The sequence below is a fragment of the Trachypithecus francoisi genome, unplaced genomic scaffold (assembly GCF_009764315.1).
Source record: "Trachypithecus francoisi isolate TF-2019V2 unplaced genomic scaffold, Tfra_2.0 Lachesis_group14, whole genome shotgun sequence".
NCBI classification, from domain to species: domain Eukaryota; kingdom Metazoa; phylum Chordata; class Mammalia; order Primates; family Cercopithecidae; genus Trachypithecus; species Trachypithecus francoisi.
The window spans coordinates 55,327,328-55,341,005 of NW_022681459.1; the positions used below are offsets into that span (position 1 = coordinate 55,327,328).

General features: G+C 61.4%; 1 protein-coding gene across 9 annotated transcripts in view; it reads right to left on the reverse strand.

Annotated features, from left to right (window-relative positions):
- GRAMD4 (GRAM domain containing 4) overlaps positions 1 to 13,678 on the reverse strand; it is a 102,062-nt gene that overhangs the window by 2,920 nt on the left and 85,464 nt on the right. For all 9 annotated transcript variants that reach the window (XM_033233556.1, XM_033233555.1, XM_033233560.1 and 6 more), the window contains 11 exons: positions 13,552 to 13,643; positions 11,964 to 12,055; positions 10,813 to 10,861; positions 9,480 to 9,551; positions 8,848 to 8,891; positions 8,672 to 8,781; positions 4,243 to 4,397; positions 3,435 to 3,579; positions 2,542 to 2,635; positions 1,236 to 1,320; positions 158 to 226 (listed from right to left, as the gene is read on the reverse strand). In XM_033233556.1, coding sequence (XP_033089447.1) covers positions 158 to 226; positions 1,236 to 1,320; positions 2,542 to 2,635; positions 3,435 to 3,579; positions 4,243 to 4,397; positions 8,672 to 8,781; positions 8,848 to 8,891; positions 9,480 to 9,551; positions 10,813 to 10,861; positions 11,964 to 12,055; positions 13,552 to 13,643 — 1,007 coding nt within the window. The remainder of the gene's footprint in view (positions 1 to 157; positions 227 to 1,235; positions 1,321 to 2,541; positions 2,636 to 3,434; positions 3,580 to 4,242; positions 4,398 to 8,671; positions 8,782 to 8,847; positions 8,892 to 9,479; positions 9,552 to 10,812; positions 10,862 to 11,963; positions 12,056 to 13,551; positions 13,644 to 13,678) is intronic.

The following is a 13,678-nucleotide window of genomic DNA, read 5'->3' on the forward strand; positions in this document are numbered from 1 at the left end:
CAGCCCCAGGCTCTGGCTGCTGCGAGGGAGGGGGTGGCTTTCTGACCCCACTGCCCAAACGAACCTCTGGCTGTCTGCCCCACGCTGGTCCCAGGGTTGCTCAGAGCCAGGCCCCTGGGCCCACACTGACCCCGGGCGGCCCCCGCCCGGCACTTACTTTCTGAGTGGATGGCGTTGACACGGCGATCCCCATGCCTGAGCCCGGGAGGACAGATAGGACCTTGTACTGAAAGGGCAAGCATGGCTGTCACCACAGGCCTCCGCAGGCCCAGGGCATCCTCCTCCACTGGGCATACAGGCGGCAGGGCCCACGGGCACCCAGGACTTCCGAGCAACAGAGGGTAAGGACCTGTGGGCACCTCCTCACTTTGTGGCCCAGACACCAGACCTGGAAAGGGTCCGTCCCACCCCATCCCAGACCGCCAGGCAGCTGGCCTGAGGAAGGTCGGAGACAAGCAGGCCCGAGGAGGCTGACGGTGGGCACTGGGCCCCAGAACTTGCTCTCAGGGCCTGGCACCAGAGGGCCATCTGTCAGCACTGCCAAACCCAACAGGCAGGCTGAGAGGACCCCAGCCCTGAACTCACCCCTTCTGGTCACCTGACTGCACACTTTTTTCCAGAGCCGGATGGGCGAGATCACCCACAGCTGCCATGGGGCGAGAGTGCCCCTGTGCCGGTGCAGACACGCCCAGGACGCTCGGAGCTAGGAGGGAGCTGCGGGCCCTGACCACCCTGGCTGAGTGTGCCTGCCAGTGCCTCCCTGAGCCTCCCCTGTCCCAGAGAACAAGGGGCCACAGGCACCTGTGGCCACGCCCACCTGCTCATTCCATGTGACAGTCAAATGCTGAGAAAACGCCCAGAGCGGGTGCGACCATCTGAGCTCTCACCTGAAAACCTGTGTCCGAGGCACGAGCTCAGGGCCCCTGCGCTTTTCCTTGTGGGGAGGGTCCCAGATAACGGTGGGGGGAACACAGGAGCCAGAGCAGGGCATGGGCGCCTGACCTCATGGGCTCCAACCCAGCCCCTCCACTTTGAGACACAGGTCCAGGCAAGCGGACCCAGGCAGGCGCTATCCCACAGGGACGCGGGGACTCAAGTCAAGGACACGGACCATGGCCGGCCAGCGTGGCCACGGTGTCCAGGTACTGACAGAGGCTGGCAGAGGTCTACACGGAAAGCCTCGCCAGCCTCTGTCAGGTGATGAAGAAAACACGGGGGTGGGGGGGTTCACCAACCTTCTGGATGTCCGTGATGTCCACCAGCTTGATGACTTTGTTCCTCTTTGAGGACCCGGATTTGGAGCTTTCGAAGCACAAGTAACTGGAAGGGAAACGGACAGGCGTCGTCTGGCTCTTGAGCCACAGCGTGTGCTCCCACCAGGTGGGGTCTCCCGCGGCTGCCCCTCAGGCCCCAGTGGGATGAACAGAGATGCTCCCTTACCACCAGACACGGCACGTGTGACACACACACGGCCACCACTCTGTGTGACACACTCGTGGCCACTGCTCTGTGTGACACACTCGTGGCCACTGCTCTGTGTGAGACACTCACAGCCACCGCTCTGAGACATGGCCACCGTTCTGTGTGAGACACTCAAGGCCACCACTCTATAAGACACTCACGGCCACTGCTCTGTGTGACACACTCGTGGCCACTGCTCTGTGTGAGACACTCGTGGCCATTGCTCTGTGTGAGACACTCACGGCCACCGCTCTGAGACATGGCCACCGTTCTGTGTGAGACACTCAAGGCCACCACTCTATGAGACACTCACGGCCACTGCTCTGTGTGACACACTCGTGGCCACTGCTCTGTGTGACACACTCGTGGCCACTGCTGTGTGAGACACTCGTGACCACCGCTCTGTGAGACACTCACGGCCACTGCTCTGTGTGAAGCCTAAGACTGCCGTTCCCAGGACGCTGGGAATGAGATTCCCATTCCCCTGGGATTCCCAGCGAGCGACACAGGCGTCCCGGAGTCCCAGCTGGGAGTGTCCAGGTCACCTCCTCTGCAAGAAGCAGAGGGGAGGCGGGGCCTTGGCCACTGCTACAGGTGTGGGGGACGGGGTGGCTGAGGGCCAGGCAAGACCAAGAGTAGACCCCATCCCCAGGCCAGCTCTCGCACTCCCACATCTGGGGTTTCGGGGGTTTGGAGTGTAGCAAGAGAAGAGTCAAAGTCCTCTTCTGGCTACTGTGTCGCAGACAGCAACACGGACCCAGGGCCTCAGTACTAGCTAGGGGCCTCGATTCCCTCCTTGGGAGACTCTGCCCCTGTTCCCCATGAACTGCTTGGGCCCCAGAGGAGACAGCATCCCTGGCGGCCTGAGGGAGGACAGCAGTGCGGCACAGGCCGCGTCCGGCTTGGAGGCAACACTTTTCCCCTGGGAACCCAGACAGTCGGCAAGAGCGGAGCATGGGAGAGGCCAGGGCCACCACTCGGGAAAACCTGCACCGGGCCAGCCGCGCCATCCCAGGGCCCAGGCAACCCCTCCTGTGCCCCCTCCCCTGCAGCCACACAGGGCCCCGCGGCCGCACTCACTTCTCCGTGACGTAGAGCACCCCGTTCCTGATGTAGTCCGTGGGCATCTTCCGGTCCCTGTTGATCAGGCAGCAGCGCCAGCCGTTCTCGCACACTAATGGGAGAAGGCCCGCCCGTCACGCTTTCCACTGGAAATAGCCAGCCTCTGACCTGACTCTGGGACCCGGGAGTCCCGACTCTCAGATCCTGACATCCACCCACTGCGCTCACGTCACACCCACCGCGAGAGGAAGGCACGCTGGCAAGAGTGAGGTGGCTCCGGAGGGTGGAAAACAGATGTTTCCTCTTCACCAGGCACTGGCAGCGTTTTTAAAGTGAAAGCAGCCAGGCAGAGCAGGGAGCAACAGAAGTGACAGTGTGGCCAGGACGCCACCTCCACGAAGACTGGCAGGGCCAGGGCTTAGCAGAGGACGAAACTCAGTTCTCCACAGCTGCCTCTGCAGCCACTCAGCACATACCTTGGGCTGCCCGGTTTAGTTTAACAGGAATTCCCTTTGGGAAGGCCGACCTGTCCCCAGGAAGGGTGACCTATCCCCAGGCTCCTGAGTCACCTCTCCCTTGGCGGCTCTTGTTTCTCCAGACACGATGGAACCAGGGGCAGATCCCCTGCCAGCGCCCCGCAGGCCCTGACGCCTCACCCTGGAGTCTGTCCCCAGTGGGCCACCTGCATGCCTGCTCTCAGGGGAGTGCTACAGCGTGGGTGGCTCTCCCCACAGACACGCCCTTCTCCTCTGGAGCCCACAGAGTCCTCATGACCCCCGGCTCCTGTACTGCCTCCTGGCGTCCTCCTCTGGCCTGTCATAGGGCAACCCCCTCCTGGACCCACAGCACCCCCAACGGGCCTTCCGTCTGTGCCTGTGCTGGGCCCGACCTCAGGCTCACGGCACACACACCCGCCAGCGGCCGCTCGTTTTCCGTCAGGTTGAAGATTTCGTGGAAATTGCCCTTCTTGGTGCTGTGGAAGCGGCCAGCGTCCTCCTCTTTACCCAGGCCGGCCGGCGCGCTGGGCACATAGCTCCGTGATGAGGTCGTCTGCAGCTGCCAATGGCAAACAGCGTCAAGGTCAGGCCCACTGCCCACGCCCGCAGCACCCAGAGGCGCTGGCCGCACGCACAACCCCCCACAAGCTGGAATCTGAATTCGGGAAGACATTCCCCAGGCCCCTTCTGGCCCAGCGCGGCTCCTTCCAGGCAGGGCCACCTCACCTCGGCGGGGAGAGCCCAGCAACCCTCCCGAATCATCTGGAACACTGGGAGGAGAGCACCGAGGCCCACTCATTCCCCATGGTCCTGGCTGGGACACTGTGCAGGACATCTGGAGGGCCTGTGACTGAATGAATATGGCCCAGTGCCAGCCTGTGGCTCCAAGGGGGCCCTTCTCCAGCTGCCTGGTCTCAGTGCCAGAGCCTCACCTGTCAGGGAGGGCAGGGGCCGCGCCCCCATGGAGGGGCCACTCCCAGGCCCGCTGGCTCTCAGTCGTCATGGCCAGTCCCCAAGTGTTGCCTTGGGCTTGGGAGGGGCTGGATGGGCCTCAGAAACCGCAGTGGTAACGGGAAGAAAAAACCCTCACATTTTAAGAACTCCATAAAATTGAATAAACAGCCTCTAAACGAGCCGGAGATGAACACAGCACTGTGGGCCTGGGGATGCCCGGCTTCGTGGCCCCCCATCCCCCTACCCCGCAGCTGGGGGCCGGGCTCACCCTGCGCGAGACGGCAGCACTGGAGCGCTCCTTGAGCTGCGGGTCGGTGGGGAGGCTCCTCCAGATGATGTAGGGCGTGTCGTACTTGGCCCGCAGCCTCGGGCAGCGTTTAAAGATGAAATCGATGAGGAAGAACTTGATACCAGCATAGAGTCCTGAGAGCAGGGGACACAGGCTGTTCAACAGAGCCCTGAGAGCAGGGGACACAGGCTGTTCAACATCGAGCCCTGAGGGCGGGGGACACAGCCCGCTCCATCTAGAGCCCTGCAGCTGTGCCAGTCTACTCAGGGTGATGGTTCCACCACTTCCCGCCTCCCAGATTGGCACCCTCCGCTCTGAGCCTGGATGTGAGAGTCCAGCTCCTCGCTCAGTCCTCACCCTGGACGCCCCCAGCCTCACTCCCCTGGGGCCCCATCCAGCTGCAGCCTCAACCACAGGCAAGAGCTGCGCCATGCACGTTCAGACCTACGGCCAGCCTTCCCCTGCACTGCACACACCTTCCCGCCCCAGAATCACGCAACGACTACGCCCCTCCCCAGTGGGCTCCTCCCCACCTTCCGCTTGGCACTGAAGGGCACCATCACCTGCCCAGCAGTTCAGGGAAATGTTCCCAGCATCCCTTCAAGGCCCTCCCTGACCCCCGTCCCGCCCACCTGCAAACTGGTGGTTCTGCCCTCCGAACAGTGATCCACTAAAGACTCACTTAAGACCTACTCAGCGTGATGGTCCAGCACCTCGCACCTCCTAGATTGGCACCCTTCACCCTGAGTCTGGATGTGAGAGTCCAGCGGCTCGCTCAGTCCTCACCCTGGACACCCCCAGCCTCGCTCCGCTCGGGCCCATTCCAGCTGCACAGTCTCCACCCCAGTCGAGGGCCTCACTGCCAGCGCCCCACCCGCTCCCACTAAGACCCCTCAGCTCTACTGGGACCCCCTATCCCATGCCCCTCACTTCTCTCTCCAACTCTGCCCAGCTCCGGGCAGTTCTCAACCCACCTAAAACACTTCAGGACTGTGCCTCCTCTGCCCCAATTCCCCACACCAGGCACCCAATCTGAGGTCCCTCCGTGGCAATCCCTCCCAAACCCCCCTCCCACCTGCCCTCCTTCACCTGGGTGCCCCCCCAGGCCCGGCCCAGCCCTGCTCAGATGGCCTCCCACAACCACCTGCTCAGACGGCTCCCAGCCACGCCCTCACAGGCTCTCCTCCACCAGCTCCATTTTCTCTCTGGCACTGTCACCTGACACAATCATGATCAGTCCCCCTACAAAGCATGACCTCAGAAGAGCAGGGCCTGGCTGCGCCCCAGGACCCCACCCGGCAACAGACGCAGGGATGGGAGGTGGGGCCGGCCCCCACACACCTCCTAACGCACCCCTCTGGGCAGCGAAAGCTGTCAGGAGTTCCGGTCTCTGCAGGTGCCCCTCCCAGTGCTGAGGGCTGTCTCACTGCCCACAGTGCCCGGCCCACCAGACCAGACCAGACGTGGCAGGCCCTCCCTGCAGGGCCCGGGGTCAGAGTTCCATATACTAGCTGTGCTGTAAGGGGATTGATTAAAAGCTACCTTGTTTCGTTTTTTGCCTTTGTAGGACATTTTCACATAAATTCATCAATCAAGTCAGACTTTTTGACCCCAATTCTCAACTTGTTGATTCTTTTTTTTGAGACGGAGTCTTTGTTCTGTTGCCCAGGCTGGAGTGCAGTGGCTCGATCTCAGCTCACTGCAACCTCCTGGGTTCAAGCGATTCTCCTGCCCCAGTCTCTCAAGTAGCTGGGCGCCTACCACCACACCTGGCTAAAAATTTTGTATTTTTGGTCGAGACGGGGTTTCACCATGTTGGCCGAGCTGGTCTCGAATTATTGACCTCAAGTGATTCACCCGCCTCGGCCTCCCAAAGTGCTGGGACTACAGGCATGAGCCACCGCGGCCGGACAACTTGTTGATTCTTGAAAGATGCTAGGTGTAGGGGGGGCAGGGCCAGGACCACCCTCTTGGCTGACTGGCCTGAGCTCCCCGGTCTCCCTCCACGTGGTGCCCGACCCGTGAGGGACAGCTCAGCTCAAGAGATCCCAAGTCCCAGCGGGGCCATCCTTGCTTGGGGCAGGCAGCCTCTGCCCCTCTAAGCTGAGGTCTCTTGTCAGCACTGCAAAAGTACACGTGGGCACTGAGGAGCCAGGAATGCCACCTTGGCCCACATCTGGCAGGGTCAGCACTGCCCAGTGGCAGTGGTGATCTCAGTGTGGTTTCAAGAACCCAAACCACACTGGTTGTCACAAAAAAGGAAAGTAGGGGCCGGGTGGGGTGGCCCACCCCTGTAATCCCAGCACTTTGGGAGGCCAAGGCGGGCGGATCACGAGGTCAGGGGTTCGAGACCAGCCTGGCCAACATGGTGAAACCATTAAAAATACAAAAATTAGCTGAGTGTGGTGGTGCGCCCCTGTGATCCCAGCTGCTCCTGAGGCTGAGGCAGGAGAACCACTTACACTCCGGGGACAGAGGTTGTAGTGAGCCGAGATCGCGCCACTGCACTCCAGCTGGGTGAGACAGAGTGAGACTCCATCTCGGAAAAAAAAGGACAGCAAGGCAAATCCAGGGCACCAAGACCCAGGTGCACACCCCAGGCTCCCCGTGGAGGGCGGCCTGCCCCAGAGCTGCCCAGGTTCCAAGTGCACTGCAGCTCTGGAGCCTCGGCACCTGGACCCAGGCCCAGGGATCCAACAGGAGGTCACGGCGGTCACCTACCCACTCATGAGCCTAGAGTCCTGGGTGCTAGCCAGAGGGGCTCCAGGGCATTGTCGGGGGAAGGGTCTGATCAAATCTGGCTCTGCCCACTCCTGGTGATGCCACCTGATGGCCACAGTGAGCTGCCGCTGGAGAGCTCAGCCCTGCTGCGTCCAGAGGCCTATCCTCCCACCAGCAGTTACGCTGGGTCAGGGCTAGGGTCAGGCTGGCGTTACGGCAAAGGCATTCAGCAAAGCGGCAGAGGAGCGGCACGGGGGCGGCGGGGGAGCGGCGTGGGGGCGGCGGGGGAGCGGCGCGGGGGCGGCGGGGGCATCTCCTCTTCCACACAGACACAGTTCCCCACTGCTCCTCTAAGTGGCATGCCAAGCCCACACTGCTGAGGGACCAGGGTCTGACTCCCGACTCCAGCACGGAGCTCTCCCCACCCCTGCTTTGCAGCTCCCACAACCGCACAGACTGTCCTGCTTGGGCCCACCTGCCCCCTCAAGAACAGGACCCCGGCGGCCTCGCTCCCACATGCCAGTGTGCAGCCCATGTCAGACACTGGATCGCTGTTATTGAGGAAAAGAGAGGGAAGGGAAGGGAAGAGGAAGGGGTAGGGAAGAGGAAGGGGTAGGGAAGGGGTAGGGGTAGGGGAAGGGGAAGGGGAAGGGAAGGGGAAGGGGAAGGGGAAGGGAAGAGGAAGGGAAGGGAAGGGAAGGGAGACCAGGCACAGTGTCTCACGCCTATAATCCCAGCACTTTGGGAGGCCGAGGTGGGCAGATCGCCTGAGGTCAGGAGTTCAAGACCAGCCTGGCCAATAAGGTGAAACCCCGTTTCTACTAAAAATACAAAAAAAATTAGCTGGGTGTGGTGGCAGGCGCCTATAGTCCCAGCTACTTGGGAGGCTGAGGCAGGAGAATCACTTGAACCCGGGAGGCAGAGGTTGCAGTGAGCCAAGATCGTGCCACTGCACTCCAGCCTGGGCAACAGAGCGACACTCTGTCTCAAAAAAAAAAAAAAAAAAGAAAAGAAAAAAGAAAAAAAAACAGAGAAACAGAAAGAGAAAAGAGGGAAGCAAGAAAAAAGAGAAAGGAGGGAAGAGAGCACACTGGGCAGCAGTGGACGGGTGCCTCCCGGGGTGAGGAGGGGCCGCCACACCCCACCCACCTCCCGGCACAGCCTGGTCCTCGCCACCAGCTGCCCTCCTTCCCCACAGCCAGCTCTGCAGATGAGTGTTTTAGTGGATGAGATGAGTGTTTTGGTGGATGTGACCCTTGGCTTCATGTGATGTTACCAAACTCATCAGCTAAAACCAACCTCCCCGCACATCAAACCAGGCTCTCAGCCTCCCTGACTGTCACCCCTGAGCCCACAGGCGCCCCCCAGAGGTGTGTCCTGTCCAGGGCAACTCCCTGACACCCCCAGGGCCTGCTATCCTGGGTTTTGGGTCTTGCAACTCCTCCCACTTGGCAGGAGACACGGGGGCCTTGGAATCGGAGAGTTTCTTGATTTAAGAAACAATCACCGTGTCCCTCGATCTCGGATGGGCTTCACTTCTCCCAAATTGAAACGTTTGTGACAAAAAGCAGAGGAAGGATCACCAGGTGAGTTTAACAGTTCTTGCAGACACCTGGCAGACACTGGTGGCACACAGACACTTGTGTCCCCCCTCCTGAAGCTACAGGCCACAGGTACATCTCCTTACCCACGGTGAGCCCCACCAGGCGGTAGGGGAAGAAGCAGGAGGCCAGGAAGGCAGCCCAGAGCGCCACATACAGCTTCTGTGTGATCTCCGGCTGGACCCACATGAACAAGCTGGAAGGAGACGGGAGGCTCAGGTCGGGCGGGCGCTGCCGGGCCGGGGTGGGGGAGGGGACTTACTTCTTGATCTTCTCCAGGATGTCAGCCATCTTGCCGAAAAGGTTCTGCGTGAAGGAGAAACAGCGATTACAGCAGCCCCCGTGCCTGGGCTGTCAGTCACACTGCAACGCCAGGAGGGCCTCCAGGTTGGGCAGCCCTGAGGTCACCCAGAGTCCTGTGGTCCTGCCCAGCTGCTCCGAGGCCAGGGAAGGCGCAGCTCTGGTCTAGGGCAGAGGTGACCATGCTCACAGCAACAGCAGACCCAGGCCTGAATCCTTCCCAGGGGCACTCAACCCTGGCCAGGGACTCCCCTAGGGGGATGGAGGTGGGCTCCACCTAGGCCCTGGCCCACCATCTGCAGAGGCTGAATCAGGAGGCCCCTTCCCCACCCACCAGAGCTGCTGTAATGACCAACCAAGGGCAGGGTGACTACAGGTCAGCTGACAGCAGGCAAACTGGGCCTGCAGTGTCATGCACGGCCCTCCCCGGGCAGCAGCTGAGGCCGGCAGAGACACACCCCTGGCCAGCATAGGCACATCCCTGGCCAGCGCAGAGACACCCCTGGCTGGTGCAGAGGCCGGTGCAGAGACACCCCTGGCTGGCGCCCGTGGCCGACACAGACACACACCCCTGGCTGGTGCCCGTGGCAGTACCTGGGCTTTCTGAGCAACGTCCAGCACCAGCTGGAACTTCTCAGACACAGTCAGGTCTTCCTTTGGAGGTTCCTTCAGTCAAAGGGGAAAGAGAATTTTCCACTGAAATTTAACAGTTCAGAAAAACTACTGACAAAACAGTGTGGAGCCCTCCCAGCCCCAGGGACTCTGCTGTCCCCACACAGCCAGAGGGGATGGGACATCCCTTAGGGACCCGGCACCAGGAGGACACCCCTCTGGGCTGATGGTGACATCTCACCCTGTGCCCCTCACTCTGGGCGCACAACAGGAGTGGGGCAGAGTTGCCCCTGCAATGGCTGAGCAGAGGCTCTGCCTCACAGTTCACCTTCACAGCTGTCCTCCCTCACTTACAGGCAGGGAAACTGAGGCCCAGCCAATGGGAGCCCTGGTCCTGCTTGTCTCCCATTCATTAAGAGCCTCCTAAGGTTTCCCAGGTCCCAGTGCTGGGCGAGCAACAGCCCGCCTCCTCCAGGCACCTCTCCTGACCCCTGCTGCTCCATGTAAGAAACAGGCACTGAGATATCCAACTAGGCCCGTGGAGGCGCCGAGGCCTCCCTTTTGCCCATGCCCAGTGGTCTTGCCCCATGGGCCGAGGTCTCCCTCTAGAGCAAACTTCTGTAAAGGGCCAGGTAGTAAATATTTTTGGCTTCCAGGGCCATGTGGTCTGTCGGCTACTCAACCTTCGTGCCAAAGCAGCCGCAGCGGTGTGTAAATGAATGGGTGTGTCTATGGCCAATAAAACTTTATTTACAAAGTTAGGCAGTGGGCCAGAGGTGGGTTTTTTGTTTCGTTGTTTTGTTTTGTTGAGACAGAGTCTTGCTCTGTCGCCCAGGCAGGAGTGCAGTGGCGGGATCTCGGCTCGCTGCAAGCTCCGAGAGGCGGCCTCTTGCATCTCAGATGGGAACAGGTCCGCTTGTCCAGCCCACTGTTCACCGCCCTACCTGGGGAGGTTGTGGGGGCTACAGCAGCCCCTCAATGTCCCCCACCCCTGCCACATTGCATCCTAGCTGGGAAGCCTCAGCTGGGACAGGCCAGGGCCAGGCAGTCTGCTTCTTGCACAGCCAAGCCTGGCCTAGCAAGCGGGGCCGGGCATGCGCCCTCCCAGGGCTTGGGGCTGGGGAGGGGCTGGCCTCCTCTTCCCCTCCTCTTCGGGGCTGGCCGCCTCCTCCCCTCCTCTTCAGGGCCAGGGCAGGGCTCCCGGGGGATGACCACATGGCCTCATCCAGAGGCTTCTCCGGGAGGTGCCCACAGGCTGAGAGGCCTGGTGTGATGGGGACGGTCGGAGGAGACTGTGCACCCTCCAGGGACTTACCATGGGCTCAGACACTTCCGGCACGATGCTCCACTGTATCCGCCAGCCCCTGGTGAACAAAACACACACACACCTTTATGACAGTGCCACCTGAGTCAGGGGATGGCATCGAATCCCCAGCCCTACACGCCCAGCTGGCCTTGGAGGGGGCCTTCTTTGTCCTTCTAGGTCCTTCGTTGCTGCCTAATGGGGAGAAAAGGGCCCCCAGAAGCCCCTGCTGTAAGAGCAGACAACTCCTATCAGCCTCACCAACCCCTGCCCTAGGGCCCTTCTGGGCAGAAGGGACATATTTAATAGCGGCCAGAGGTGTCGGGAAGGGCGGCCCTTCAACATCCACCAGCCAAAGGGGTCCCGCCCCAATGCTGGGTGCCAATGACACCTTCCAGAGTATTTCAGTGATTTCTACAAAAAACGTTTTCAAATGAGCCAACTGGGGCAGGCACAGAGAACCATCTGGAAACACTGCTGCATAAAAGTGCAAACGTTTGAATGGCCAAGTCAAAGAACGAAATCGCAGCTCCTCCCTCAGCCCCGGCACAAGGCTGAAGTTCACTCCTGGGGGTAACCGTAGGCTGAGAAGGACCCAGGAGTGCCAGGACTAGGGGTCTGCTCCAGGGCGTGGGCTTCCCAGAGCCCCCCTCAGCCTCCACAGGGAGGGAGTGCTCAGAGGGGGTAGAAGGAGTGTTGTGAGGGTCCTGACTCAGGCTGGGGCTAACGTGTCGGTCACACGGGCGGGCTGCCTGCAGGCGACTGTTTAACTCATTCCCAGTCCAGCTCCTCCCCAGGAGGCTCATCTCCAACAGGCAGCCAGCAGGAACCTTCTGGGCCGTGGAGCCCTGCTTGCTTCACCCACCCACCCACTGAGGTTGCGAAGACGTCCCCTGCAATGCTCAGGTAGGTGCAGGAACGGCTTTGGCTCTGCTGATCACCCACGGAAAGAGGTGCTGGGGGATTTGGGAACTTCCCACTACCATCTCTAGCAAACCAGGGAGCCACCCTGCCTGGGGGTCTCTCTAGCCTGTCAGGGGGCCACCCCTGAAACGTCAGTGCACGACACACCCAGCTGGGGTCACGGTTGTGTGAGACGCAGGGAGACAGCACAGCCACACACGTAGTGGGATAAAGCGGCCGCGACAAACCAGCTCACCTACCTGGCGATGAGGTAATTGAGGGATAACCTCAGAATTGCTAGAAATAAGAACAACGGGATGGCCCAGCCATGCCACACGGCATTCATGTACACCTGCGGGTGAGAGATGGGACGTCAGACCTCCTGACGGCTTGGATCAGGACAAGGCCCATCCCTCCCACCTCCCACAACCAGGCGGCCCCAGTGGGGAGACCAGACCACCCCCCGGCTCTCCAGACACTCAGGGACGAGGGCACGTCTGATGGGGAAGCCGGAGGAAGGGCTGCTTCCCTAGTTTAAGAGCTGCCAGCGGAAGCGAGGAGCCACCCAGGGAGAAGCGTGTCCTGGGGACAGAAGAGGGTGGCTGATTCCACATGGGGATCCCGCTCGCCCCGGTGTGGCTCCCACGCTCCAGACTTGGGGCATCACCAGGACTCAGTCTGGCTGGGCAAGGCGGCCAAGCACTGCTGAGGGCGAGCCAGGTGCATGCCCAGGGCCACCTTCATGCCAGGCACCATCTGTGCCCAGTACAGAGCCCGGGACAAAGAGCAGATGTGCAGACAGGGCAAAGGACGGAGGTGAGGCCTGGAAGGCAGGTCCAAAGCTTGGGCTCATCTCTTCGTGACAACAGACACGGCACAGGGGCGTGTGGGACCCCGGGCAGCAAAGGCCTCCCGTCGCAAAGTATTTGTGAGGGGTGGCAGGAGAAGAGGCCTTCCAGGGCCAGGGTGGAGCCAGTGGCTCCAGCACCTAGCCTTCATCTGTGAGTGTACAAAGTGCCCACGTCCCAGGTGGGCGGTAAGTGCCTGGGGCAGGCACAGGGCCACGGGCTTCAGGGACTTTCCCGGAGAGCCTGCCCCAGGCTGAGGCCATCTGGGGACCTCTCCCAAGGGGCCCGCTCGGCAGCGCAGTGCTGCCTTCGGGAGCCATGGACGGTGCCAGGCTGTGGAGGCCTCCTCTCTGGCCTGGAGGCCCCAGCAAGCGGGTGCGCTGCCTGCATCCTCCTTGTGCTGGAGGCACAGCCTCCACCCCGGGTCAGGGGCATCCCCCGGAGGACCAAGTACTGAGACATAGATGGCAAGTCTCTGCAGGGCAGGTGGCAGCCGCTGCAGAGCAGTTCCAGGCAGGGTGGCTGGGCCCCTTTCCCCAAGACACCGGCAATGAGGGCCCCGGCGTCCTCCAATCCCTCAGGACTCATGGCCCACAGGGGACGGGGCTGGCCCCTTGCGCTGCTGTGCCCTTGTGAGGTGCCCCTGGCCCCAGCAACAAGTACTCTGGACCTCAGCAGTGTGGCCACTGCACCGCATGGTGAGTGCCAAGAGGCCTTTCCCGAGGGCACCCTGGGGGACGAGGCTGCACCAGAGCCCTGTCCGGGGAGTTGTGCAGGCTAGTCCCGGGCCACGCCCATCGTCTTTGATCCTTGAAGCCACCCCCTGGCTGGCGCCGGCATCACTGAACCCACTTTACAGAAGGAGAAATGAGCATGTCCCTGGGGCCCGAAGAAGTGCCACCTGGAGGTTATCTCCCACCCCAGAAGGTGCCTGATCACGTGATGAATGCTGGCAGGCACGTCCCACCCACCCTGCTCGGCCACTGGAGGACCCACTCACGGTGAAGGCGATGGCAGACGTGTAGACGGAGTACCAGTCGGATAAGGCAGAGAGGTTCTTCACAAAGTTAGTGACAGGCTTGGCACCACGCTCTGGGGACAGAGCAGACCGCAGTGGTCAGCACTGT